The 27527-nt window shown below is 38.6% G+C and overlaps 2 protein-coding genes across 5 annotated transcripts in view; both read right to left on the bottom strand.

Moving 5' to 3' along the window:
- Positions 1 to 8620, bottom strand: part of LOC142600671 (uncharacterized) — a 35170-nt gene extending 26550 nt beyond the window's left edge. The window contains exons 1-4 of the mRNA XM_075747035.1: positions 8212 to 8620; positions 7793 to 7884; positions 6758 to 6826; positions 617 to 650 (exon numbers count right to left, since the gene is read on the bottom strand). Coding sequence (XP_075603150.1) covers positions 617 to 650; positions 6758 to 6826; positions 7793 to 7884; positions 8212 to 8620 — 604 coding nt within the window. The remainder of the gene's footprint in view (positions 1 to 616; positions 651 to 6757; positions 6827 to 7792; positions 7885 to 8211) is intronic.
- Positions 8621 to 9316: 696 nt separating this feature from the next.
- The window catches only part of AHRR (aryl hydrocarbon receptor repressor), a 93895-nt gene continuing 75684 nt past the window's right edge, over positions 9317 to 27527 (bottom strand). For all 4 annotated transcript variants that reach the window (XM_075744625.1, XM_075744624.1, XM_075744623.1 and 1 more), the window contains 6 exons: positions 26586 to 26715; positions 25011 to 25144; positions 23470 to 23669; positions 21646 to 21764; positions 20561 to 20702; positions 9317 to 17951 (listed from right to left, as the gene is read on the bottom strand). In XM_075744625.1, coding sequence (XP_075600740.1) covers positions 16838 to 17951; positions 20561 to 20702; positions 21646 to 21764; positions 23470 to 23669; positions 25011 to 25144; positions 26586 to 26715 — 1839 coding nt within the window. In that variant the 3' untranslated portion in view covers positions 9317 to 16837. The remainder of the gene's footprint in view (positions 17952 to 20560; positions 20703 to 21645; positions 21765 to 23469; positions 23670 to 25010; positions 25145 to 26585; positions 26716 to 27527) is intronic.

Raw genomic sequence — 27527 nt, 5'->3', positions numbered from 1 at the left:
CATTGCCAGCTAGTTATATCCCACATTTTCAACCTTTCACAACTCTTATTTCCATTGACATATGTCAGTGTGGATTCACATTCTCAGTTGCTGGGGGAAAACATACCCCAACAACTGAGTTCACCACCTTGAATACGTCTTTTCTACTCCAGGTCAATTACAATAAAGGGAGACAGAACATTCCTCTGATGCAGTTAGGTAACTCCAGCACCGGTAGAGCTGCATCTGCAACAGTGCTGTGTTAGCCTGCTGATTTAGCTTCTTAGCATACTGCCTGAAGCTTAGCAGCAAGTGCATAAAGCTCACAGACAAGTGGGAGATAGTTTAGCCTGGGAAGGTAAGAAACTAAAATACTAAATATCCATCCCTCTACTAGATATACAAATACTTAGATGTGGAAAAGTATAATTAAGGTTTCCTGCTTTAAAATATTTCTTTGCTCAGCAGTTCACTGGATAAAAATCTCAGAAGAATGTTCAGCATATAAACAGGAACAGTTACCGACACACAAATCTGGCAAATGCAAATACCTGAACTACTAGAAAAGCAACAAACATTAAAATTCCCAAGCAATATCTATCCTAGGAGGCTGGAAAGAAAAAAGTGTTATACTTACAATAGACAGTCTTGGGTCTCAGGGCTTTCTCTTTCTTTAATTATGAAGATGCAAGTCATCCCAAAATAAAATAAGAAAAAGAAATTAATGTACTGCACCATTTGAAGGAAAAACCCTGTACTTCCTAAGAAGCCTTTGAAGATGCATTACATTACAGGCCAAAGTCTCCATTATCAAACAGGAAAAATTAGAGCCTCTGATTTTCTGCAAAAGCTGGAAGTAGTGACAGAAGTGTACTTACAATTAATACAAGGTTAATTTCAAGAAAGCCCTGTTATTAATGAAGTTTGAAGAGATGATTATGGCTTGAAACACAACACCTCAAGGATGCCAGACAAAACTTTGAGTTCTGCATGATTACAGCTCTTAAGTTTTCAAAAGTTGTAGTTCCAACAAAAAAGAAAATGAAAACTTGCCCAAAAAGGAAAAACAAACTGACAAAAAGCAGCTCCCCCCCCATTTTGAGTGGATTTGGCTAAACCTTAAGGCTAGCCAAATCTCCTGAAAGTTCATCCATATCATGAAGAACAGCAAAAGTGACTTTCATCAGCTGAATCCAGAACACATCACCATTTGGCAGAATCAAAGGAAAAGAGGAACTTAAATTTCCATTTTAGAACATGGCTAAAACTGATCCTGACTCATTTTGAAAACTTTTTGGCAAATAAACACAAACTGGCCATACAATAAGTGTCATAATTCTACCAGAAAGGCAGCTGTCTGCCCAGAGCAGTCCATGGACTTGAGTGCTCTATTTTCAGTATTCAGTGGCACGGAAGAGATGCTGCACATCAATGTGACAAATCAATAGGAAGCAAGACTGACAAAATAATTAAGAAGCCAAATAGCTGCTCTTTCATGGCAGTTATAAAAAAAAGTTACCCAACTCCCAGTATCACCACAGATAGTGGGTGGTGCTGTATAAGCTCAGCAGGATTTCATAAACTTAGAATATAGACACAGTCTCCCTTGCAGTTATGCTGCCACAAGTGTTTGTGTTACTTTCCATTCTACAGAGTTTTACAACAAACAGCTGCTAATACCTAACTTCTCAGACAAGTGTAGAAAACATTAGCAACTGTGAGCTGCTGCTCAAAGAGAATTTCTTCCTGACCATTTTCAGACAATCAACTTTAACTCTGATTACCCTCGGATTACTGCTTTTGTTAGTATTAGAAATGGACTTCCACAACTGAAGCTGAAGGGTCCATTTTACTTGTGACCCCTTCCTTAAAAAAAGCGCCAAACAAACAAAAAAACCCACACCACACCCACACAAAAACTACATCAGAAATGAAGATTCTCACACATTAGGTAAGAAACTTATTCTCTGTCCTGGGTCATATGTTACAATCAAGTTGCAACAGCCATTTTTGATCTAAGACTATGAAAAGTTAGGGTAACTTTTAACAAAGTGTCTAATTTTGAGAAGCCAAAACTCAAGAACTGCTGGGTTTTGGGGTTCGAACCTCCCACACACACTGTAATCTGTAAGAGCTACTGCATAAATGAGTTTTCCACACAATTCAAGTTCACAGGTTACCTAACAAAACAGTTTCACATGCATAGTTCGGTATTATGTAAACATAATACAGTTGTTCCTAAATATACACACTCCTGAAATCGTATCAGTTAGATGTTAGCAGCCCATAAAATAAATTCTGTTTATTTTAACTCTTCAAGCTCATACTAAGCAAATCAAGGTTTTTAGCAAAAGAAAAGCTCTCAGTTTAAGCCTTTTTGGATCAGGAAGATAAGCTGCAGAATGTAAGGGCATTCACCTTGAGATCAAACATAAACAATACAACAGCAGGGCAAATTTCCTGTAACTGAAACCGAGCTATGTTAACATTCCAATTATCAAGACAAAAATATCCAGTTAAAATGCTTTTCCAGCTTGGTTGATTTTAATGCCATAGAAGAGGACAGAAATGTTGTCTGTACATCAGGTGTTTTCAACACAGGCTCTGATGCATGACAGCCAGTGGCAAGAGGTATAGAGAAGTGAGAACATTGAAATGGTGAAGGCAAAACAACTCTCCTCACAGATCTAAACATTCCTTGTTTCTAATGAGGGTGCAGAGTCCTGAATACAGATTCCTCCCCTTTTAGGCCACAGTAGACATTTCTACACTATCTATCTTCAGATATGAAGGGAGGGCAAGGAACCTTGAATCCTTGATAGAATGAGAACAATCTTCATCTGTGTTCCAACTGCCATTCACTGAAGAGGCAACACTTCTGCTGGTGCCATACCTGCAAAGGGCTGTTCAAAACACTTGGAAAAAAGACATTCCACTCTAGGATTTCCTCATTAGAAAACTGAGCAATAAAGCTAATGTATAGCTGCAAAATCAGAATATACCACCGTATTCCAGGCACATGCGCAGCAGGTATATTTTACCTGGGGACTGCTCCCTCAAAAGGTCTAGCTTTTTACTTGGCTGACAAAAAAACCACCTCAAAAACCAAGCCCACCTTTCAGGCTGTATATCCCCCATTGCTCTTACAGACTTGGTTCAATGAAAAGCATTAGTAAACTTATCTAAACGTTGTTTTCTAACCATTTTATCGTAATGGCTGAAAGTAACATTCAGCTGTTTTCCAAAATGTATAATACAAGCCAATTCCAATTTCCAAAGAGTTAAGAACTATATGCACATGTATGAACACTATTTTGTCTAAGTAATTTTCCACCCACCCACATCAATACCTATTCAGCAATAAAACCACAAAACCTGTCAGTGTACAAATATACAAAGGTCATAAGGCACTCAATGCACGAGACATACATAGCCTTGTACCGTCATCATCCCAACCTCACAATTTTTTGTCCATCAGTACTGTTTACATGGGTCTGGCCTCATGAATTATCTGCACTAGAAAAAATTAGATGTATATTCTGCTTATTACTCAAGCTCCAGTTCAAGGACACAGAAGGCATCATAGTCACAAACACTGAAGTCAGCGACAAATAGAAATTCTTGGCACAACAAAGAATCAACTCTCAGTGATAGAAACTAAATGAACTCTAAAGAAGTACACCATATAGAATATTACCAAATATTTTGTAAATTAAGCAAAGACTTGAGAACATCTATGTTTAAGTCGCATATGTCACAATGCAAATAGCAACAATTTTATCTAATTATTTAGATCATCTATTATTTGACTAAAGCAACTACTCTGAGATGTGTTTGGAAAAATACTCACAAATTTCAAAGTGCAAATGGAAAAGGCTTCAAATAAAACCTAATCTAGTAACAAACTAGGAAGAAAGTCATTGCACTGACTAATATTGAAAAATTTTCAAATTACTTCTATTTTATGATGCAATATATCATCCAGGCTATTTCTACCCCTTGAAATCATTCACACATCAATCCACTGTGCTACAGAGCATTAAGCCTGCAAATATACAAATAAAAATACAAATTAAAACAATTCAGGACCCACTTTCTTGTAAAAACACAGACTCGGCTTAATGCACCAAATTATTAGCCTCCACCACAGCCAAAGGAATTCATGAGGCTTTAGGTATAGGCTTATTCTTTTTTAGTTTGGGAAGTAACAAAATATTCCAGGTAAGAACACAACTTCTGTCCAATTCATAACAAATCTGGGTAGTCTGCCTAAGTTGCTATGAAGAGACAGATGTTATTTACATTTTCCCCTCCAGCAGCAAATGATTTAGAGACTGTCAGTTCAAACACCTAGACTGAGAGTCAATACAGGAAAAACATACTAAAAATCCCTAACTAATCAAAAGAAATATTCCTGGAGTCTGAGAAGTATAGGACATATTAATTAGATTTCCTCAGAAAAAAAGGTCTTAATTCCTTGGTTAGACCTAGGTCACTAACAAAAGTCTCCATAGTTTTATGGAAGCAATGCATTGATACAATTTACCTAAGAAGCATGCTTAGATGTTTGGTAAGTGGCCTCTTTCAAAGAAACTATGCATTCTGATGCTATTGTTCAGCAGTCAATGGTACCCACATACAGGTGAACAAACCAATCAAAATATAGACATGAAACAAAGGTATGCAGAAGTAACCTAGATAAGTATCTTGTGTACCTATCCAAAACCCAGAATAAGCACACCACCCAGGTGACCAAAAAGAGAAAAAGATACAATAACCATATACACAAAGTCAACTGACGTATTCCTACAAATCTGTCCGTCAGACTTTATTAGTGCAACTATGCAAAATAACACTTTTTTACTGTGAATAGCTATGGGAAATATAGGCCAATTAAATGAAACTCATTTCAGACAGGTAGCAAATGGTTACACTTGTTTCTTGGAATTTTGCCGGTGACTGTCCTTCTCCTGATGAAGGGTCATTTCTTGTGTTTTTGAAACTTCCTCTAGTGGAGGACAAGCACAAAGTATCTTTACCAATGTCATTTTAAAAACAAATGGGTAGCTGGAAAAAAAAAAAAAATCACCTGACTAAAGTCATAAAAAATGGCTGGTGGGTTGCTAATATTGCAATTTAGGTAAAGAACTACCATCTTCTCTTCATTTTGTCATGTTGTCAGGACATCCTTTGTTATTATTTTGAACAGGAACTCCTCTAGTAAGGAACAAACCAAGAGCTATTCACTATCAACTCCTAGTCTGTATCAAAAAGGAACATAAGTTCAGGTCTAAGACAGTTACTTCAAACTTGGTGACACAAAAACTGCTTGTGATAACTCAATGAATTCTGATCTTTTTCTGCCAAAGCATAAAATGGGTTTCTTAAGTGAGGAATTAGATGTAATTGAAAACAATGATGACATGATCTTGGCGCCATGTGACTTACCAGGACTCCACACACCAGCACTAACATTTAACAACTAACAAGCATCCAGTTTTCAACCTGCCTGATTCTTGTCCACTATCAGTTTGCAGTCCTTCAATAAACTTTGACAGATATAGCCTAACATACACTGATTTCCAAGAATGAAACAGAAGGAAGAGTACATGCAGATTTTCTAATAAAATAATCACTAGTTTTTCCACTTTAAAAGTGAGAAACAGCAATAATTGGATTGTTAGAAGGTTAGCTGGGAAATAAAAAAAGAAAACCAAAAAACCAAAAGAACTTCTTGCATCAGCAAGAACATTCGGCAGGATATGAAAAATACTACAGTATTGTACACTTCTACTGGATCAACAGGGAACCAGAAGACTGAATCCTGGGTAAAAAAAGTGTTTTGACAAAGAAAGTGGAAACACTGACTCAAATAAGAGTCAATGCTATTAAAGTGAAGACCAAACAGGTAACAAAATACTATTCATTTGTCTTGAAAATCAAGAGGTGGGGAGATGCTCCTCATCTGCAATTGAGAGAGAAGGGGCACACAAACACTTGAGAAAGATCGTATTGCAGTTAGTCTTTAGTGTTCCAGGAAGAACAAGTTGTCATTAAGAAAGCACTAGAGCAGGCACTTCAATGCCACAACAATACAAACAATCTGATGACAGCAGTCATAAGTAACAGAGGAAAGTACAGACAACTATGTCTCAACTTTACAGACTGAGAATGGGGAATTTTAAACAAGAGATAATCAGCCAATCAACAGTCAAAAGTTCAGTCAAACAACATTTACAAAAGCCTCATCTCCAAACACGTCCTCACAGAATGCTGTCTAATAATTTAAGCACAAAACAAGCCAAAGGGGGTAAACCATGAAGTTGCTACTGGGATGCTTCAAGCAAACAGAACCACAGGACTTGGTAGTTAAGCCTATGTAACTCCTACAGGAAATCTGAATTGATGTTAACTATCAAAGAAACAAGCAAGCTAGTTTTATTCAAAGTACAGGTGAGTTACGTAGACTTGGAAAACAGAGCAGTACTTTTACCAACTGTATCCAAAACAGAAGTTAGCATTCTTTCACGATCTATGACTTCCATGTAATTCAAATCCTAGTTTCACAATTAACACACGTTATCCATTAGGTACAGTTGATGTTTCAAGTTACATGATGTACAAAACAGTTGTTAGATTTTTCAAGCAAATTACTGTTACATATCTATCAGTAAGTTAGATAAGCACTTGAAGCCATGTGAAACCAGCTACTGAACTTTACAAGAATCCCAGATTTATGATTACATTTGCATATACACTTAATATGGAAAAGGATTACCTTTCTATGCTTTGCACCACGATAGTGTGACTGAAGACTTATAGAACTCATACATGGAACTCTACAAACCTAAAAAGATAAATTGAAAGCATATCTTTAGTTATGCTATGGATATTCTGTAGTTGGTGAGTTGTAAGAACTGGAAATACATCTGTTTCTACAGCATAACTCTCAGGGTCTTCTTTGGCTTAAAGCACAATTTGCATGACATTTAGGAGAGAAGCATACCACTAAAGTGACCAGAAATAGTGTGTCAACCTGTTCAAATGATACTTAAAACACATGTTTAAATATACCAGGTGGCACAAATCTTTTAAGACCCTCCCCCATACCACCACTTTCTGGATTCTTAGTTTTCTAAACTTCTCCAGGCTGGAAAGCCAACAAAAAGGGACGATCATGCAGTGACTAGACAGGAACAGAGGCAAGGTTATGCCCTAGAATAACTGCAGCTCCATTCATTGTTACATCAAAGGGATTAGAAAAACAATGGAGGAAGACATCTGTATTTCATTAAGATCAAAAGACACACATATTCCATTACAGTAATTAATGGAAGACAATACAGATCTACAATATCTTTAACATATATTAGTCATAGCTTTTTTTAGCTAATATTGTCTATTCTCTTGACATACTGTCCCAGAAATTTAATGTACCAGAAAAAAACCTGACTGCTAGAACAATCACAATAGACAAATTTAACACATTCTGACCCTGAGTTGTAGCCTTTAAAGATAAATGAGCCTTTATAGTCACCTATAAGAAATACGTAACAGATACTTTAAACACTAGAATTAAAAACCATTCTATTGCACCAGTGACTGCTCAAGAAGAAACTGAATTCACCAAATCCTAAGATAAGTAGTTTTTCCAGGGACTGACCACATTATTCTCCACATTAACAGCTTCCCTCACTTACAAGCCTGCCACACGACATCTAGGTTAGCTCTGCACTTCTGAGAGCACAGCCTTTAATACCTTAGGCCTACATTTTAGCATACAGTCTGAAAAGCCATTAAGAAACACACTCACTTCACAATAAAATATTTTTTTTTCAGATTCCGGTTTGCCATCTTCTGGCTTAACTTCTTCAGCTACAGTGCTCATCCTGCAAAACTGGTTCACTGCACACAATGAGAAAAAAAATCCAACTCTTGTTTATTTGGTACTCTTCAGCAAACAATTGGGGGCGAGAGGGAAGCCTTAGTCAGATTAAGTTGATTATTTTGTCTCAACGCATTTCTAGATGAAACCACGTCTTTTATCACTAAGACACCCTTACAGCCTTAAGCTTTCCGGTAAAGGCACCCTCCCCCGTTCGTCTATCTGGAGAGGTTTCACAGAGAAGCCGGCCCCCAGGGAGCACCGCTCTCCGGCCGCGCACACCCCCGCTGCTCCCCCCTCTCCCGCGAGCCGCTGAAGACACGGCGGTACCTCAGCGCCGCTCTCACCCGCCGCTCCCCGGCGTCTGCTCCAGCGGGGCAGCCAGGCCCCGCGCCACCTCCGCCGCCCTGCCGGCGCGTCCTCAGGGGAGCCGGCAACGACAGCTAAGCCCGCAGAGCTCGCGCGCCCAACCGCATCCGGGAGCTCGAGCCCTCCCCATTCGTCACTTCCGCTATTCCACAACTCCGAGGACACACCAGGCACCCAAACCAGCGACGGCCCCAACGCCACGCCCCCGCCACTAAGGAAAGTAGCCAATAGGCAAGAAGCCTCCCACCTCAACCAATGGGGACGCGGCACCGCCTCGTGCAGCTGGAAGTCTGAGCCCTCCTCTCCCTCTCGGGGCGGCAGCCCCGCCCTCCCCGGCGGCTTCCTAGCGACCCCTGCCGGACCGCACGAGGCCGCCACAAGCGGCATAACGGAAAGCAACGGCCGCGTCCCCCCCGGCCCGTGCCACAGCGGGGTGTGCAACCTCCGGGCCTTGGAAAAGGGGCAGGAAACACACTCGGCAACGGGTTTAATTTAAATGCAAATATTTATTTTAAAATGTCTTAACTTTACACTTCCAACTGGTAATAAATGTAAAATATAATTTAAGAAATACACTTGAAAGTTCCTTCTAAAAGCAGACTGAGAAAACAGTACAAAAAAAAAAAAAAAACAAAACAGAAAAGTGCACCAGTTTTAACAAAATTCCAAAATATCAAATCCACGTTTTACTGCCTGTTTTTAATTAGCCCACTAGTGATATATCTTGACATCTATGATAGCCGTATACGAAGCAGCATAGTCGATACTGGTTAGGTTACACGTTACCCGAGGGAATTTCATGAACTCGTTTTGCTTTCGCAGGAGTCTCTGGGTTGACTTCCCCGAGGCGGCCGTTGGGGCTGGAGCCATGCCTGCCCACCACTGGCCTGCCTAAACACTTCAGCTGTCAGAAGAGCCAGGACGCGTGTCCAAATCGCGTGCCTGAGTGCACGCATGACATGAACAAACAGGTACGTTTGCAAATAATGCTCAAGTGGTTGTGGTGGTCTCTCCAGAAATGTGCCCTTAATTTGGGGAATCATGCAATACCAGTTAGGCCAAAAGGGTTGGTAGATCTCCATGCACCTATTCTTTAATCTTGTCCTCCACTGCGTTTCTTCAGGAGGAGCAGGAATGGCACTTGTAATACAGGATTATTAGAGGAGTTTGATGGCAGATTATACCCCCTTTCAAGATGAACGATATTATTTGTACTGGTATTTTTCATGGGCATTTCTGTAACAGTCAGAGGCCTTTACATAGAGTCACATTAAAACACTTGATAATTCCTTGTGGTTCTAATCTCAAAACCTAAAATAGACTAATTGAAAACCCTGCACTGTACATGTTGTGTAATGCTCCCATACATATAAAAAGTGCAATTGCACAGTGAAAGAATAAGCACATGTAGAAAAAAATGAGAGAAGCAAAAAAGGAGTAAATTAGTTCCTTGATTCTTTGAAAGAGAGACCAGGTCCAAACACAAAAGGATTTGGTAGTATATATACTTGCAGAACTAAACTGCTGGTGGTAGCTCAGCGTTTCTTGGCAGTACAGCCTCCTGAAGACAGCATAATCTTTCACCAGCAAAGGGACTTTCTGTTTCAGGAGTACAGCTCTCATTAGGGAGTACCTCTGTTTTGTTAAGCAGGGCAGGGGGCAAATGGGGGATTGCACTTCTACCTAACATTGTTCTTTTGGCAAAACTTTTGAAGTATGCCTAAAGTGGAAATAAAGCTATAGATGCAGAAAACAGAAAGGGTGGAGGCCACAATGGACCATCCTATAAAATCAAAAAGGTAGAAAAGCTAGAGGAAGAAAAAGAAAAAGATTTTTTTGATGGACACAACTGCCTTTAAAGAAGAAAGTGGGGTTTGGTTTTGTTAAGAAGCTGTGTAGGGGGGAAGGGGTGTAAGGAAGGACCCTTTCAGAAGAGAGAAGTTTATCGACCATGTCGAAGAGGAAGAATCTTTTTGGCTATGGTACAAGTAGAAAGAAAACTGAATACTGTTACTGAGAATTGAAGTAACTTTTGCCTTTTTGAAGTTCTTTCTTAGAAAGACAAAATGTAAAAAAACCCACACAACAGTTGATGCTTGCATCTCCTTAGCTCACATTTTAAATGACCGCAGGGAGGATACATATGGTCCAAAAGTTAAAAAAAAAAAAAAAAAAAAAAAAAGAAAAAAAAAAAAATAAAAGGAAAAAAAAAAAAAAAAAAAAAAAAAAAAAAAAAAAAAAAGGAAAAAAAAAAAAAAAAAAAATAAAAGAAAAAAAAAAGAAAAAAAGAGGTTCAGAAGGGAGAGTAGCAGGATGAAGAGGGGAGAGACCAAGGCATGACCTAAGAAGAAGCAGAACAGTGGTGTAATTCCTATGACACCCTCCTGTGCAAAAGGCGGAGCTCTAGACCAGAACGTCACCTGATTTGTTTAACACAGCCTTTTAATTAGTTAAATACAATTACTGAGACTAGCTAGGCAGCTGATGTTCTTTCCGTTACCTTCTGCCACGTTTTTGTATTAGTCATTGGAATACCATAATTCTACCAATACAAATGCGAATCTGGAAGTTTTGGCTGTTGTACAGCTGTCCCTGGAGCTCTGTTCATCCAGGAAATCCTGAGAAACTTCAGACTGCACAGTTAGAGCACCAGCTGCAAGACTGAGCTACAATAACCAGCAGCAAGAGAGTTAATGCAGCCACTGAATTTGCCAGGGTTTTGAAGACTAACCCGAGGAAAGGAGCAGGAACACTTCATGCCTCCTAGAATGATGTTTTCAGTCTGACTGAGAAATACAACTTAGCATTGAATTACCTTAATCCTTGTTGTCAAGAAATTCTTTTCAGCCTGAAAAGTTACAAATTCAGTACTACAGAAAAAATAAGGACATCATTTCAGAGCCTTTCAGAGCATGTTATTAGGAGTGGGTGGAGAATTAATGCTGTAGTCACAGAATAATTGCACCTTGACAGCAATATATCAGTCAAGGTTATCTTTTTTCTCCCCAAAATTTGTTTTAACAATCTTTTATTACTTTCCCTCCAAACCTCCACCCAAAGAAAGTCTTTGTCTAAGCAAAGGGAAGTGCTTGGATCTCCTTTTTTTTTTTTTTTTTTAAAAAGTACTTTGTGGATTTAGTATATTTTTAAGCCTGTCACTGACAATTTTGTTCAGAAGCATTTCTGATAGCATGATAGGGAAATGTATTTATAATGACAAGAATATATGCCACGTGTATTTAAACACCACAAAGATGTATTTGTCAGGGTGGTAGTGTCTATGAACATAAGCTACTGGCAGCCCTCTTGTATGAATTCTCTTCAGCCAGATAAAAACCTTGTGACCACAACCTTAGCGTGGCCACATGCAGAATCTCTTTGCTCACTACGGACGTTACAGAAGCCTGCTTCAGTTGCAACACATAATTTCACACGGGACTTCGCAAGATTTAAAGGAGAGGAAGAAACTTCAGGGAAAGAAACTTTTCTAGCAAGAAATTTTCTACGATCTGGTTTAGGGGTTTTGTCTCAATATAATCAGAAAAGTCTTTACATTTTGAATGTTTATGCTAAGACAGTAGAGAGAGGAGGAGAGCAGAAAGAATAGACAAAAATAGAACAACGGCTCTATACCTCCAGCATTCTGAGGTTGGGTTTTTTTAGTGACATGACACTCTGATGAAAGAAAATGAGTACCTTAACTTTTTTTTCCATTACCTAAGGCAATGTATGTATTCATAGGTAGGGGAAATTATGTATTTTAACTATTTCAATTAAAACATCATACATTGTTAAGACGAATTAATGGCTTTTCTAAAATAACTACAGTGGGTAAGGCTGTCCTATTTAAGTTCCAGTACGGCTTCAACACAAAGAGTTAAGAAAGACTTCTAGGCAGCAGAAGCTGATCTTATCCCACAGAATATGCTTTGCCTCAGGCTTATTGTCTCCCACTAAAGTATTTTAAGCACTAGGAATTTCCAGTAGAATTGCACATGCCATGTCGATCTCAATACCATATAAAAGGATCAGCACGTAAAGTCTTACCGAACTGGCTGATGTGCAAATGTCAGACCTCCCTATGCCATCCAGAGGAGACTCAAGTCTCAGGATTTTGAGAATACATCCCTGTGTTCTAATGAAGGGTGGTTAAAACATAGAGATATGCTTCACATTACCATATTACAATCAAGGAGTAGGAAGTCAATCTTTCCTACAGAGAATTTAGGTACAGTTCCTGATGGTTCATTTCACTTGTTAATTCTCAAAACTGAGGACCAGCTGAAACCAGCTCACCCTCTGCACGCTGCTGCCCTCACTTCAGATTTTCAAAACGTTGCTATCCAAAGAGTCTAAAGTGAATATAAATTATTGATAGTGTTATCTACAGTGGAGGTCTGCCCCGGTTTCAGCCACTGGTGTAACTGCATCCCAGCAAACATTAGAAGCGGCAGGAAAAATTTTGCTGCACGAGCTTACCCCTAGTTCAAATCAAGTTGGTTTTCAGCAAAAATAGTGGCTTACAATGGTGCACTTCAGTTGGACTTGCATTTGTATGGTGCTCAGCAGCTGTCTGCTGATTGATAGTTAAAATTAGGCCACATTCTCAGTAAAGACAAGACCTTAATCAGCAGCTTTAGCATTGATAACAGTCTGTGCTGTCTGTGCACCACGTAACATCTCAGAGGGAGGTACATTCTCAGCACTTTAGAACTGCTCACCTTCCATACCAAAAATACCCTCCCCAAACACCAGAATTCATGAGTTCATTCTGTCTCAGCCTCTGGAGAGTTTATGGCTGAAGAAGTTTGAATGCTATCATCAGTCAGGTGTTAGAGGCACATATTGGAGAAAGAAAGGCATTTCTTTCAGCTTGAGTGCTCCAAATTCATATCAGGCAAGCATTTCACTATGCATTTCTTCTACGAGAAGAATTTTGTAATTGTTGTTACAATAAATGCATTGGGAGGCTCCTGAAACAGACTTTAGGGCTGCGCTTGAGGCATACAAATACCAGCTCATTAAGGATAACAGATAAACACCAGTGACTGAAAACATCTTAAAGCCTAGTTCTCAGTGCTAGTTTTTAAAATAATACCAAAGCAATAACAACCACTAAGAAAATGTAACCATTTAAAACAACTGCTCTGTCTTTCATGCTATTTACTGATCAGTGTCAGGGGATCATTAATGTCTGCATACAAAAACGTTTTATAAGATTAAATCAGTGACAATTTAACAGGGTACAATGCAATGTCAGATTTAAGTCCAGACTCAACTCAAGGCACATGTCATACAGAGGAGATGAAGGAATATCTGTGCCTTAAAAGCAGATTGCAAGAAATTCTTTTCTAGAGCTTGTTTCCTCTGTTCTTTTCAAATGGTGATATACCAAGTACCTAGAAGGAACTAGTCTTTGTTTACTATCAACAGTGGTTAGGGATTGTCCAAAAAGAGGGTAAGCTGCTGATCTCTGTATAAGCACAATTCTTAGGAGATTGCTGCAGGTGTGTGATAAGACTAGAAAGAATTCCACTGATACCATATTTTTTTATGTGAGATCTGGAATAACAACTCAGCCACAAATTAAGTGGGCCAAATTCAAACATGATGCACAGGCTAAGTATGTTTGTCTTGGGTTCAATGGAACAATATGGAACAATAAGGAAGCAAACTTGACTACATTTACACAGAAGGGAGTCCGAAGGTGATGTCTCACTTTTGAGTCACACCTTCATCCATCCTCCTAGAAGGCGGCCATTACATTCTTACATCAGATTAGATTCTCTTAAATGCAGAAGCTTCATTTACATCTGTAATATCAATTAAGATGCATAAAATGTGACTGGGTTTGTTGGGAACATGAAAAAAATTATCCCAACTGAAATAAACCAGGAAAGCCTTACAGTAGATAGAGTTAATGTCAACAAACTAGCCTTTATTCTGTAACGGAGGGATCTATAGAGAACTTCTGTTGTTCATATAAATTACTTCCACACTGAAGAGAGAGATCTGGCTGATAGAGTTCTCCCACTGTAGTCATGCCAGGAAATATTTCTAAGCACAGGCAAGGCATTCCGTGGCACAGTCCTCTGCAGAGTTGCACCTGGTGTGACCACTTGCATCCATGCAAAATGGCACCAGCATGTCCAGGTGAGGATAATAGTGTTTTACAGTCATGTTGCATCAATGTAAATGACGAGAGAAGGTGTAAGGTAGTCTGAAACCAGGCCCAGGTACTCTTATTCAGAGGGGTGTGCCAATGAGTCCAAGCATGGAATTAAATGAGCAGCTTTTCAGCAGTCATGCTGGCGTGTCCTCCGCTTGCCCCTAACCATCTATTCCTACATTACCCTATCTCCACACTATCCCATTTCTGCCAGGCAGCTGCACAAAGAGCTGAACTGGAGAATATTACAGGGTTCACAGCACAACCTTACCAGCAGCTGCATTGCCACAGCAGAGCGTTTGGCACCAGGACGTAAGCAGTGCTACTGCTGCACACCAAGCAATGGCCTATGAGACCTGTTCTGGGAGAGTCTAAAAGGAACCGCTGCTCTTATTTTTGTAGATGGTGAATCAACAAGGCAGAGTTGTGCAGTGCCAGTGATATCTGACAGTCTTACTCTACATGAGTACCCAGTTTGCTTGCCCAGAAGTATTTTTGCGATTGGGATTAAATTTATGTGACATGAACAGTGGTGTACCAGAGAGGGATGTAAATTCCACCATTACGGTCTCATCTCTGAGAGGGGTCTGATGTTGCATTGCACTCACCAAGGATATCAAGACTGCCTCAAATAAGAGGCAGCACATAGCCAACAGGGAGCTGATTTACCTCAGACACAAAAAAAGAGAGATGTTCTCCTGGCTTGGGTATGGTCAACTGGTCTAGGGCAGATTTAACTTGAGCTACAGTAAGACATTATTGCACTTCTTTACTGTCCACTCTTGCCTTTCTGCTGAGAATACTGCCTTCTGCAGGACAGTCGTCAAAAGGTACGTGTGTTATCTCAACCATTTCAGCGTGAAGTGCAGCATTTCAGATCAAACCATTGTTCACAAGCACTTCACTGACATGCAGAGAATGTGTGTCTTTACATCTGCCAATTCTAACATACAGGCAGTAATTTCTATCAAAAAGACAGACAGTCTTGGAGAAGAGCAGCCTCCCAGGTGCAGAACCATTCCCCTACCTAAAAACTACATTTATCCCACATTTTTAATAGCATTTGGGAGAAGTTTATGCCACTTTTCTGGCATGTCAAGCCATGCCTTTAGTGACTAGTAGATATAGAAATTAAGACATTATCATTATTTATAACATTTTGAAATAAAAAACATTCATTATAGGGCTTCTTTCAAAAGCACATATACATCTAAGCTTTTTTTAAATGATGTGGGTTTTATATAGGTGAAGTTGATATAAAGTTGAAATAGTGCAATTTTTAAACAACAGTTAGTGCAGGAGTCAAACTACAACAACAAAAACCAAAATAGAAGTTGTAGATTTTTTTTGTGTGTGTGGAAAAACATTACTGCCTGGGTTCAAAGGAAAGCATACAGATCTGTTTTCAATAGCACCAAAGTGCACCAAAGTGCTTTTGAAAGGTATACATCCTCCAATTAGCTCTCGGTGAGATTAAGATTTTCTTTTGGGAATGAAACTAGGATGCTTTTGAAAATAACATATCTAATATTAGTGTGGCATTTGGTTTTGATGTCAGGTGATGATGTCTAACATCAATCAAAGAGATACTATCAAATAAAAAAGTGCATTTCCATACAAGTAACAGCAAGGAAAACAATTGGAGAAATATTTTCTTCTCATGTATATTGAACAGCACTTGGTAATTAATTTCTAGATGTGGATAACATCCCATCGTTCAGTCTTTCAAACAGCAACATGAAAGGCTGATGGCTTTAAAATGGAAAAATATAGGTACTAAAACATTAGTATTATCATGGAAACAAGGGAAGAACTTCAGTTGGAAGTGAAATAATTTCTAATGTATTTTATGCAAGTCATTTGTTTTAATTAATGCTGTCCTCTTAAATTAAGAAGATGTTTTGGAAAGTCCTTGCCTGTTCCCATCAATTTAATGTTGAGATAAAGAAACAGCTGATGCTTATTAGAGTAGGAAAAAATAAAAATGCAAAAACTCCTAAGGTAAACTGGCCACACTGGAGACCATAAACATTTTCTCTGCTCGGAAGCATCAGATCAGCTTGAGAAAAACAAACAGAACAAAGGCAGGAAACAGAAATACCTAGACCTTGGTAACGAACTGTAGACAAGAGAGGAAAGATGATAAAGACAAACTAGCAGGTATACCTGTGCAGTGAGTAATGGTTATTTTTCTGTGCCTGAGGTTTCATCTTTCTTTCTTTCTTTCCAATGATCATTAAGGGAAGCGCAGTGGGGGGTGAAGGGTGTGTGTGTCTGTGTCTGTGTTTTTTCTCACACACAGATGGGCACACACACACACACACACTCAAAATCTTTCCACTGGCTTTTAATTTTAGTAACTCATCTAACCCAACTAGAAGAGAATCTACAACTTCTTGCTTTTAACATTATAAATATTCCAAAGATTATAAAATCTATTGTAAAAATGTACATTCAGTGGTTTTATGAGGCACAGGACCTGCTAGTGTATTTTCAGGGAAGCTCACTTGTATTCTGTTCTGTCCACTGTTGGACAACGGTGGAGAATCCAGAGGCTCACGCTTGATTGCTTGAACCAAGCAGGGGTTTTTAAATTCACATGGCATTTTAAAAACCTCATTATTCTGCTCTTTCTCCTCCCCTGGGCTGGGGCTGTAGAAGTGGCCGTAGCACGCCGTGTGCGGCAGATCAGGCATGCTTTCCAAACACCCAGAGGAGTTCTGAGGGCAAAATGGGGCCACCTCCTTGCTACGTGAACCCTTGCAAGATCTGTTCAGGTTTAGGTTGTTGGGATGATTTGCTACGATGCATTGCCAATTATGTGGCGTGTAAAGGCAGTGCCTTGGCTTCTGACAAGGTGAGGCTGGCTCACAGAGGTCCGGTTCTGTTTTGAGGTGCACTCTGTTGGGGTAGCTAAACACCTGCTTTCTCACCGAGCCGTTCTCATCCAGCCAGGCTCGGTTTTGCGACGTCAGGTAGTTATCGGCAATGTTTTCAGAATCGGAATCGTATTCCGTTTTGATAGGCATCTCCAAGGTAAAGGCTGTGTCATAGAGAGACTCTGAGGATACTAACGGTCTCTGCAGTTTCAGATGGTCCATCGCATAGTTCTCCGAACAACGCTGTTGTACGCCTGAGTAAGGCTGGCAGCTTTCTGCACTTCCCCAGTGGGAAGGGCAAGTTGATGCTAAGAAACTTTGGTCTCTGTTATAGAATGATCCAGCTCTCCTGTTTGAACATGTGTTCATTCGCTGGCTCATAGAACAAGGACTTGAGTTTCTTAAAGTCCAGCTACTGTTTATGGTGCAGTTGTTTTGAACGCCTAAAACTGATGTGTTAGAACTGAGAGGTTCCTCTTGCATAAAACACTCACCGTTTGTATGAGGCTCAAACTTCACTTTTACATTATCTTGTTCATTTTTTACTGCTGTCCAGTTAAGATGCTTCCACTGGCCCAGAGTTTCAATGGCACTGTTATAGGAAAGTCCATCCAGGTTTCCTTTCAAACTCGCAAAACTGCTTGGTATCTTCAGTTGTTCATCTTCCTCCCTTTCAATAACAGTAGAAAAAAATCAATCAATCAGAGGTTTCTAAATGGACGTTTTCTGGGATACAAATGGAGTGGTTCAACATATATTACAAGCGATACTTTGTCCTTAACTTCATATGGACTCTCACACTGTTGTCCATATAACCTTTGTATTTGACTGAGAGGAAAAAAAAAGAGTGTGCATTCATCTGGGCATCAGTGTGTGTGTGCACAGCTACCTTTCTATGGCACTGTTTCATTTAAATTCTGACATGCATTTACTCTTTCATTTCAGGCACACAGTTCACAAAGACCTTAAATATTGTAGTACAGTATGGTAACTACCTTAGACCTTTGTTCTTCCCTTAAAATATATCTAAATAATATTTGTGTGCAGAAAAATCTAGAGATAAAATGCAAAGAGTAACTTAAATGAGATGTATTTTGGTAAAAAGGAATTATTTGGACACATAAAAACTCTGATCAAAGTGATTTGAGGGAGAACCATGGGAGTCTTTTGTTTTGAGAATGCAGAGTTAGCTGAGAGGAAATAAAATGCCTGAATTAATTGTCCAGAATAGTCACAGATGTTTATATTGGGCATAGGTTTGTTTTACATGTCTAACTTAATTCATGTTGTCTTTCATTTTCTAAGATGGTTAGTATTCATTTTCCATGACCTCCAGCTGAAGTACTCAACATTAGCGAAGAGCTCTGGCAGAGAAAGTTGCCTGAGCATTTCCATGCCCAATGCAGCAGTTTTCAGAACTTGAGGTCCAAATCTTCAGGATTTGTCTGGAATTCACTAATGTGCTGATTCCCGACCAGGCAGGATCAGTGCTACAACCCCCCACCACCACCCCCCGCCTCCAAACAAGAAGTAGACATCTCAATAAGAAACTGAGTATGAAAACCTGGAGAGCTAGTAAGAGTTCTAGAAGGCTTTTTCTTACTTAGCTCGCTATTAAGAACTTTTTCCTTGGGTATGGTCTCAATGTGCAAATATAGGATCTTCCAGTAGAGGGAGTCCATGTTGTAACAAAAAGAGAACGATTCCACTGTAATAAATGTACACCAAGAAAGGAGAATATATTCTCTGTTTTTTTGTCCATGAGATATAAAATATTTTCAGTCCTCTGCTAAATATTGTTATTGTTATTATTGATAGTCTTGAGATGCAAATGGTATGATACAAGTTTGCTGCAGAACTAGCTTCTCAGGAAATGGTCTAATTGGGAAGCAATGGACTGAACAAAATACAATAGTCACAAAAGCTTAGACCCCCAAATGAAGAATTTTACAGTGAAATAGTATCTAGTGAAAATTCTCCAAAATAATGTATGTTTCCAGGAAGGCAGCACACATTTTAACAAAAAAAAGTACTAGTAAGGATGAAGTCTATTGCAGACTATCAAGAGGACAGACCTGAATATAATCTCCAAGGCCAACCCTTGTAACACTTTGGTCCGCAGGAACCATCAAGTGCAAAGGAAGGATTTAAACCACTCAGAGGATAAAAATGTAACTAAATAAACAACAAAGAGCATGCTTATTTGCACAAAAAACAATTTAGAAGTAGAGACTTGAATACAAGAAACAGCTCCTTTTAATCTGCTCCTTAAGAGAAGTTCATTCCCTCACACAGCAAGATGATGTTTGTGCCGTCCCAGTAAAGGTGAAGAGTTCCACCACCCTCAGGTGGAGCTCTTCTGTTATTCATGTGGATTCTGGGAGATACACTGCCTGCAAGGGATATCTACTCTAGAAGTTCAAAGACTTTTTCATTTATTTCTTCCACCTGCAAGGCATCCTAAAGAAAAAAAACGACAGTGATAACAGCCACATTTTTTCCACTGGCCCAGATGGTGGCTGTGTACACCTCCTGGCCCTTGCTCAATCTGTCCACTCTCTTATTTCTTCCCTCGAACCAGCTTGAAGAGATACCTCAACAAAACCCAAAGGAACTGGAACAGACAATCCCATGGGGGAAGAAAGAAAAGCCTGTTTGGGAGGAAAGGGTAAAACCCAGCGGAGAGGTCCTCTTTGAATGCAAATCTGTGAGATTAGCTTCCACTCCAAAGCTAAGCCTACAGCCAGCTAGATGTATCTGTCTACAAATGTACAATGAATATGAGCACCCCTGTTTAGATTATGTTGTATATCCACGACGAAAAACATGAGCTTAACTGTCATCCATAAAGCAAAAAAAAAAAAAGCAAGCTTAACATAATCAAGTGTTAAAAAGTAGAAAACCCAGGACATTAAATCAGCAAAGAGTTTCGGCTGCATAGTAAAACAAACTCCCAAAATATATTTTTGTGCAAGAAAGTCAAAACATATTAGTAATAAAGCATTTTGGTTTTGAAGTATTCTGGTTTAATATGTATGTACGCTCAACTTCAGAAGAAAAAAAAGACTGAAGAAAAGAAATAAGTATTGTTTAGGATTATAACAACCATTTCATATGATCCAAGACAAAAATGAATTTCCATTTCATAAGTAAACTAAATCCTTCTTGTTCAGCTCTTCTAGGTAACTGCAGTCCTTTTAAAGATCTCATACACAAAGAATACATTCATTTTTCTGAAATATATATTATTTTTTTTTTAGTATTGGAAAATATACTTACTTTAACATTTGCTGTTGGGCAAGGACATATTCTGAACAACCACTTCGATACACAAGTTGAGCGTTAGCTTGAACCCAGACCCAGTGATCTTCATTTGTTTGTACTTTGACTAGAGAAATGCCATTTTCTCCATTATTCTTTGCTATACAATTTAAAAGAAAATCTAATTTAATACAAGCAGTATTTGGTATTTTTTCTTACCTAAACTACGGGTGAATGTTCACGGGTTTGTTTGCTGCTCTGGAATCATCAGCATAGGCAAGTACAAGCTAAAGTATGCCACAAGATGAAGCAAATTACATTTAAAAAATAAAATTTGAAAAGACTAATGAGGCACTTAAACTGTAACCAAGGAATTTTCAGTATTATTAGTTCACTATAATTTTTCCCTCTCAGTAATAGTACTATACCAACAAGAAAATGTTCATGAAAAATGGGGTTATGACAGAGGAATGGTTTTAAAGAAGTTAAAGGTTTCCAGCAGGTATGACAGAAGGCTGAATACAACTCTACCCAAGAAATTGCCCATTGGCGTAGACTCAGCATCAAAATTTTATCTATTGTAAAATCTGAAACACAGCATAGACTCTCATAATATTGCCACAGCCAACACTGGAAAAGCGAGTCAAAGCTGCAAGCAAATCATGAGTTTTAAATACAATATATTCTAATTTTCCTCTGTTTTCTGATCTTATGGAAAAACTAGAATTTGTAACATATTATTCAGTTTTCCTCAGAGAGGGATAGATATAGTAATTTATTATTAAGACTTTCACATAATCTTGTTAAATTCAGTGCTGCCATATTTAGGAAAGCATACTTTGAGTATTCTTATTTACTGTGATTGTTTATATATCTCTAAATTCGGCATCACAGTATTTCTGCCCGCTCCAAAATAGCAGACTAATTCAGTACTATCTTTTGAGGTGGTCAATTCTTTTTTGCATTTTTTTACAGAGGGGGTTTTAGAGAGAAGAAAAAGAGATCAGTGGGACCAAAACCTGGAAGACCTAACAGGAGAAAAGAAAAAACAAGATTCTTTTTCCATAAACTGTATATAATCCAGAAGTACTTAGCAGACACACCTTTGATTTGGTTTTCAGTAATCTGTAACACATTAGTGAAAGCTGCACCTTCATGATGACTGTTTCTTCCATATAATTCTGCTGCTTCACACAGACCTGAATTACCTTTTGAACTGGAGCTGTAGAGGACAGAAAATGTGGAAAATTCCTTGTCAGTGAATGACAACACAATAAAACCACAAACTCTGAAAGCTGTGATCTTCAATTAGCAAAGACTAACAGTTTAAATATATCATATCTAACACTAAATAATTATCTATGTTTCCTACATCATTCACTTGGTCAAACTAGTGTATGATTGGAATTCTGCGTTCAATTAAAAGGAATATTTATGTTTAGGAATATTCTGCTCATTACTTACTATATCTAGAATAATACATTTCAGCTTGAATTGAAACAAATGCTGTGTATATTCTGCTCTGGCTATTCAAGGTACATTCAAGGTATGTACATCACACTAACCAGCAATGCATTTAAGAGTTAGCATGACTTCAATTTGCAATAATCATCATATGATTTGAACTAATTTCTTCCAGTCTTTAGTGCAAAATGCGTATTAGGGCTTGGAAAAGGTGCAAAGTCCGTAACACCACTTTACAAATTTTTCCCTTTATTAAGACCATCAGAAAAGAAATGACTATATAAATTTGCCAGCCATCCCTGGCCAGCATGCTTCAGGCCTGAACCAAAGGAAACACTGAAGTTAAGTGCCTACTTCATTCTTGTCAAATCCTTGTCCACTGTCCAGTCAGGTAGTAAAACTTAAGTAAAGCATCTCTCTTCCAGGAGCTGAATTCTGATCATCAACTAATTTCACCTGGGCCACTGAAAAACTAGCAGGTGGAAACAACTTTCCAACTCTGTTCCAAAAGCCTGCACGTCCATTATATCAGCCTTCCAGTAACTTAATTCTTGTCAAAAGGATATATGTGCTAGAACCACACTACACGTCTGGATAGTAAATCCACACATGCACAAGCATATTCTAATAAAAAGCCAAATTATGATGCTGCCAGTCACACTGATGAGCATTTTGCTTCACAGCAATGGACCTCATTGCTGTAAGGTTATATTTAACCAAATAAGGGAAAACATAATCCTAGCCCCAAACATCAACTAAAATTCAATCATAGAAGTGTAACGAAAATAAGTGTTAGGAAGCAAATGAGTCTGAACACAATCTGTCCTGATCTTCTGTGATTGCTACGGAGTGATCAGCCCCAGGCCGTTTAGTGCAATTGTAGAATTTTGTGTTGATAATCCTGTTGTAAGATAAATACATAAACCAAATACATCTCATTTGACTCTGTGTGAACACGCACACATGCATTCAGCTTTCTAAAGTTTTCCTTTTCCTTTGTTTGTTACCAAAATGCCCAAGTCCAAATAATTGTGCTACCAGAAGATACTGAAATTTGAAAACTCTCAGTAAACATACTTTTTCTTTTCCACTTTTACAACTAGTAGCATGACTTACTGCATCGGTAACTTCTGAAGGTTAGGAAGATATCCTAACTTTCTAGTTTTTATATAAAATGATAGATAAGGTAATATAATACTTAATATGTATTATATGTAAAGTACAATATATTCTATGATATTATATGATATGGTATGTTATTGTATGATATTATAATAACAATAATATAACATAGTTATCATGTATTATATAGTTAAATCCAGATAAATTATCCAATTTTATCCAGTTTTTTAAATCCAGTTTTAAAATGGAGAGTTATTTTGCCTAATTTGTGCTTTTTGCATGCTTAAACATGAAGGCCATCGTATACTTTACTAACTGCTAAAAGATTAATTTGAAAATACTTTGTATTCACTGCTGCTGCATCATCAGCTTTGTGTTTTGCTTTCACAAGCAGGCTTTTCATCTTCATCTCTGTCACGGAAGGGAGCAGAAGTGGTACCACTATGCAGAATAAGGACAGCTGAGGTGGCAGTACTGTTCCTGATGAGGACTTCTTCCTTTGTCCAAAAAGAAACTTTAGTTTGCCCTGGAACTGCATTGTCTGTTATACAAAAAAACAATAGAATTATCTTAAGCATTTAGTGTATAAACATTTTAAATGCTAATACAGCCTATGGACCGTGTTTTTTAACACAAAACCGAGATTTGAAACAGGGAGAAAAACTAGGAATTTCATTATCTTAATACAATTTAAACCATTTCAGAGGCATGGTGAATGGAGGTACTATCAACAGTAAAATGAGACATTTGAGGCTGGTTTTTGTGGTTTTCTCTCCTGTGTACTTAAAGTAGAAGTTCTGCATTATGTTCTGTTCACAGAGACGGGCCGCATGTGGTGGTGCAAACAGCTGTTTCCTCTGTACCTCACTCTGAAGCTGGAACTATTATTTTTCCATGCTCTGTTCTCTCTAGTGAAGTGGTTCCTGAGTTTCTTTCCTCTTGCCCTGCACTTTCTCTGGGATGTATATGTATGGACTGGCACAACCCAAGGGCTGTGCAGGCAGACGCCAAGGGAAAAGATAGGCCCGAGATAGCCAGACACAAAGTACATGGCTTGGAAGGAGCCATCCATCCTTGCCTCAAATCTCCATATAATCAGAAGGCAGAAATCAAGTTAATAGCAAGCTGCTGCCTCTCGGTGAAAAAATTACCTATCACAAAATGACCGGAGAAAAATCAGTCCATTTGAGTTGGGCATTTTCCAGAGCTACAAGATTAAAACAGGGATGCAGAAATGACTAACTGGTACGGCTGTTCAGACCCATAGTCTTCCAGCAAATGAGCATCTGAGACAGAAGTTGCATTTCCCTGCTCGTGCCGACCCTCTCATTTTCCTTGCACGTGTTGTACTTTGTCGTAAGAAGAAACCAGCATTGGTCTTTACTAAGCAAATGAGGAAGTGATTTCTAGAAATGAGCCACTCCTAGTTAGCATATTTGAGGACTATGTGAGAGACTTTCTAATTATGGTTTTTATTATTAAAGGAGCCTTTACAGAAAGGGAAAATGGATCATTATTATTCCTGTTCCTTAAAGCAAATACTTCATGCTTAAATGTTAATGGTTGAAACACAGGCTTGCTGCCCTTGTGCTAGACCCACTACAAATCGAGGGCAGATGTTTTCCAAAAGAGCTTAAAACATAAAAATTTATAGATTCTTTCAGTTACAAATATTACAATGTTCTTTTCTCCCATCACTCTTTATACATATTAATAAATCTCTTTAGGTGTTTCTCGTTAGTGCACAGCAACTGAAAAGTGTCTCCTGTCCATGGGTTTCCGCAATATTTATGTTCAATATTTATGTTGAAATATTTTTCATATGAAGTAATTGAAATCTAGTATGTCATGACTACAGTTGTCTAAGTGAAAATATACTTACAAGGAAGCCAGAAGTACTGTCCAACAAGCAGCGAACTCGACAGATGAAACAACGAGTTAAGAAGGAAGAGTAATCTGTTGTTGTGCTGTCATTCTCTTGTGCTTTAAACAATTTACTGAGAATATATTCTTCTCCTAGGAACAACAGTGGAGGCAATACATATCAGATCACACTAAGAAAGAATGAAAATGTTCTGTAGCCAATTGAAGCAGCTCTTATGGAAATTTCTAAAAATTACTTTACGGAAGGGCTAATATTAAATTCTGTCATGTATAGATACATCTGCACATGCTCTACCAAAAGAAAAAAAGAAAAAAGAAAAGCTCTACAATGGCATTCAGGTGAGTTTCTTCAGAAACTTTGACTTTTTTATTTCCTGAGTTTTGTGATTTTTTAATGATGCAAAGCAAGGTAACAGATGTTGCTAGTTTTGAGTTCAGAGATCACAGAAAATACAGTAGAAAAAGGAACAAAATAAGGAGAAATGCTAATGCAAGGAAAAAACCAAATGAACAGTGGCTGATTAGCTAATGTTCAGCTGTTGCCTCCTTTATTTTTAATGAAGCATTTTCCAGTTTTGGACTACAAGTGCATAGCTTTTGAAATACTTATTTCCCAAAAGACACAAGTATTTGTGCAGAGTATGAACTGAGGAACTAAAATTCTTCACTGTATATATTGTTGAAAATTCCAAATGTTTGTAACTTTTAATAGTTTGAAATATTCATACACATTGTTTAGTTTTCTGCGTACTTCCTACAAAATCTTGCAAACTTCCTCAGATATCTGTGAGACTCTTGCAAAACACAGAAGCTGCAAGAAAGTGTACCAAAGTTTTGTGATTGTGTTCCTAGAGGACTTCATAAAGGCTGCTGAAGGATTGCTTGCCAGTTTCTCCCCACTCTTCTGGAGACTGTGCTTCCTCAATTTCTTTCCTCAATTACTTCCTCACTTTCTGGTGAAATGCATACATTTTGCTGGGATCAATAGTTCTTGATAAAGTTTACAATCTCAACCCCATTGTTTATTCTATAGTTGTGATTTCAGCTTAACGCCTCACGTAGGAGAAACCTTGAGAACACGTATCCACCTGCCATCCTAGGGACATACAGCCTTAAGAGGAAAAAAATGCATTGCTAAACCAACTTGTTCTTCTGAAAACTCTTATCCACATAACTTTGCATGGGAAAACAAATGGCAGAAAGTGATGTGGCTGCTGTGGTACTGTACAGAAACGTTTTGTGTGGGGGTTTTTTTTGCAATAATGAGAGAAATACTAATGTCCCGATCAGTATGAACAAAAGGTTGGTGGGATGAACAATGATGCAGTTCATTCTGCGTGGATAAGAATATCCATGGGTACACTAGTCAGCTTTCTAACCTCAATATCACACACTACCATATAAATGTCAAGGATCAGGAAGAAATGCCATCTATGGAATGAAAACATTATAAATGGCCACTGTGCAGCTTTCCAGTAAAGACTGGACGTGGAACAGACATGAGTGTAGGTGGAATGCAATTTTAACTTTATACAGTGGTGCCTATGTTTCCAATCAACATATACAATCTCACCTGTTTCTGTCTGTAGTTGCTGTCCAGACAACATCTGGGGAGGATTCATGGCCCAGTGCAGTTGTCTACAGAAATCCTGGCGATCATCCACATGAATGTAATCATATATGTTTTGGTGCATTACATCAGTCTGAAACAATTACAACAAGAAATGTTTAATTTGTAAGTGTAGTGGGGCAGATGCTTATCTTTAGGTTGATACTTTCCTTAAAATAATGACTGGTGTAAGATACCTTCAGAGCAAAGATTGATTGGGGAAGGTTATTTCAGAGGCCCCTGTCTTTCACATCTGCTTTTTGGCTTCATATCCCAAGATGATTCTTTTTATTCTTAACTCTTTTGTGCATATGCAGGTTTGCAGAGAGCACCAGCTGGGGAGAGCAGGACAGCCCCTCAGACCTTGACCAGCTGTAAAAATGGGCTGACAGGAACCTCAGGAAATTCAACAAAGGCAAATTTCTCTCTAATTTTGGGTAGCCCAGGAAAAGAAAGATATTAGCATACTGAAGTGAGACCAGGAGAGTGCTACCAAGACACTTAAGAGGGCTGGAGCACATGACATATCAGGATAGGAGAGAAGAACAGGGTTTGTTCAGCCTTAAGAAGAGAAGACTTCAGGAAGGACTTACTGCTGTCTACATCAGCCGAATGAATGGGTGTAGAGAAGACAAAGCCTTCTTCTCAGAAGAACAAAATGAGAGGAGAAGAAGTAACAGACATAAGTTGCAACATGGGAAACTGGCACTTGATATAAGCAAAAAAAAATTCCCATTCAGGGTGGCTGAGCACTGGAACAGGTCTTCCAGAGGGGTCACAGAAACTCAGTACTTGACTAGATGAGTCCTGGATGAACCTGCTCTAACAGGACCTGCTTTGAGCAGGAGGTTGGACTAGATGACATCCAGAGGTCCTTTCCAACTGCATGATTCTGTTATTCTGTGA

The sequence above is a fragment of the Balearica regulorum genome, chromosome 2 (genome assembly GCF_011004875.1).
Source record: "Balearica regulorum gibbericeps isolate bBalReg1 chromosome 2, bBalReg1.pri, whole genome shotgun sequence".
Lineage (NCBI taxonomy): Eukaryota > Metazoa > Chordata > Aves > Gruiformes > Gruidae > Balearica > Balearica regulorum.
This window is presented reverse-complemented; position numbering and strand designations above follow the sequence as displayed.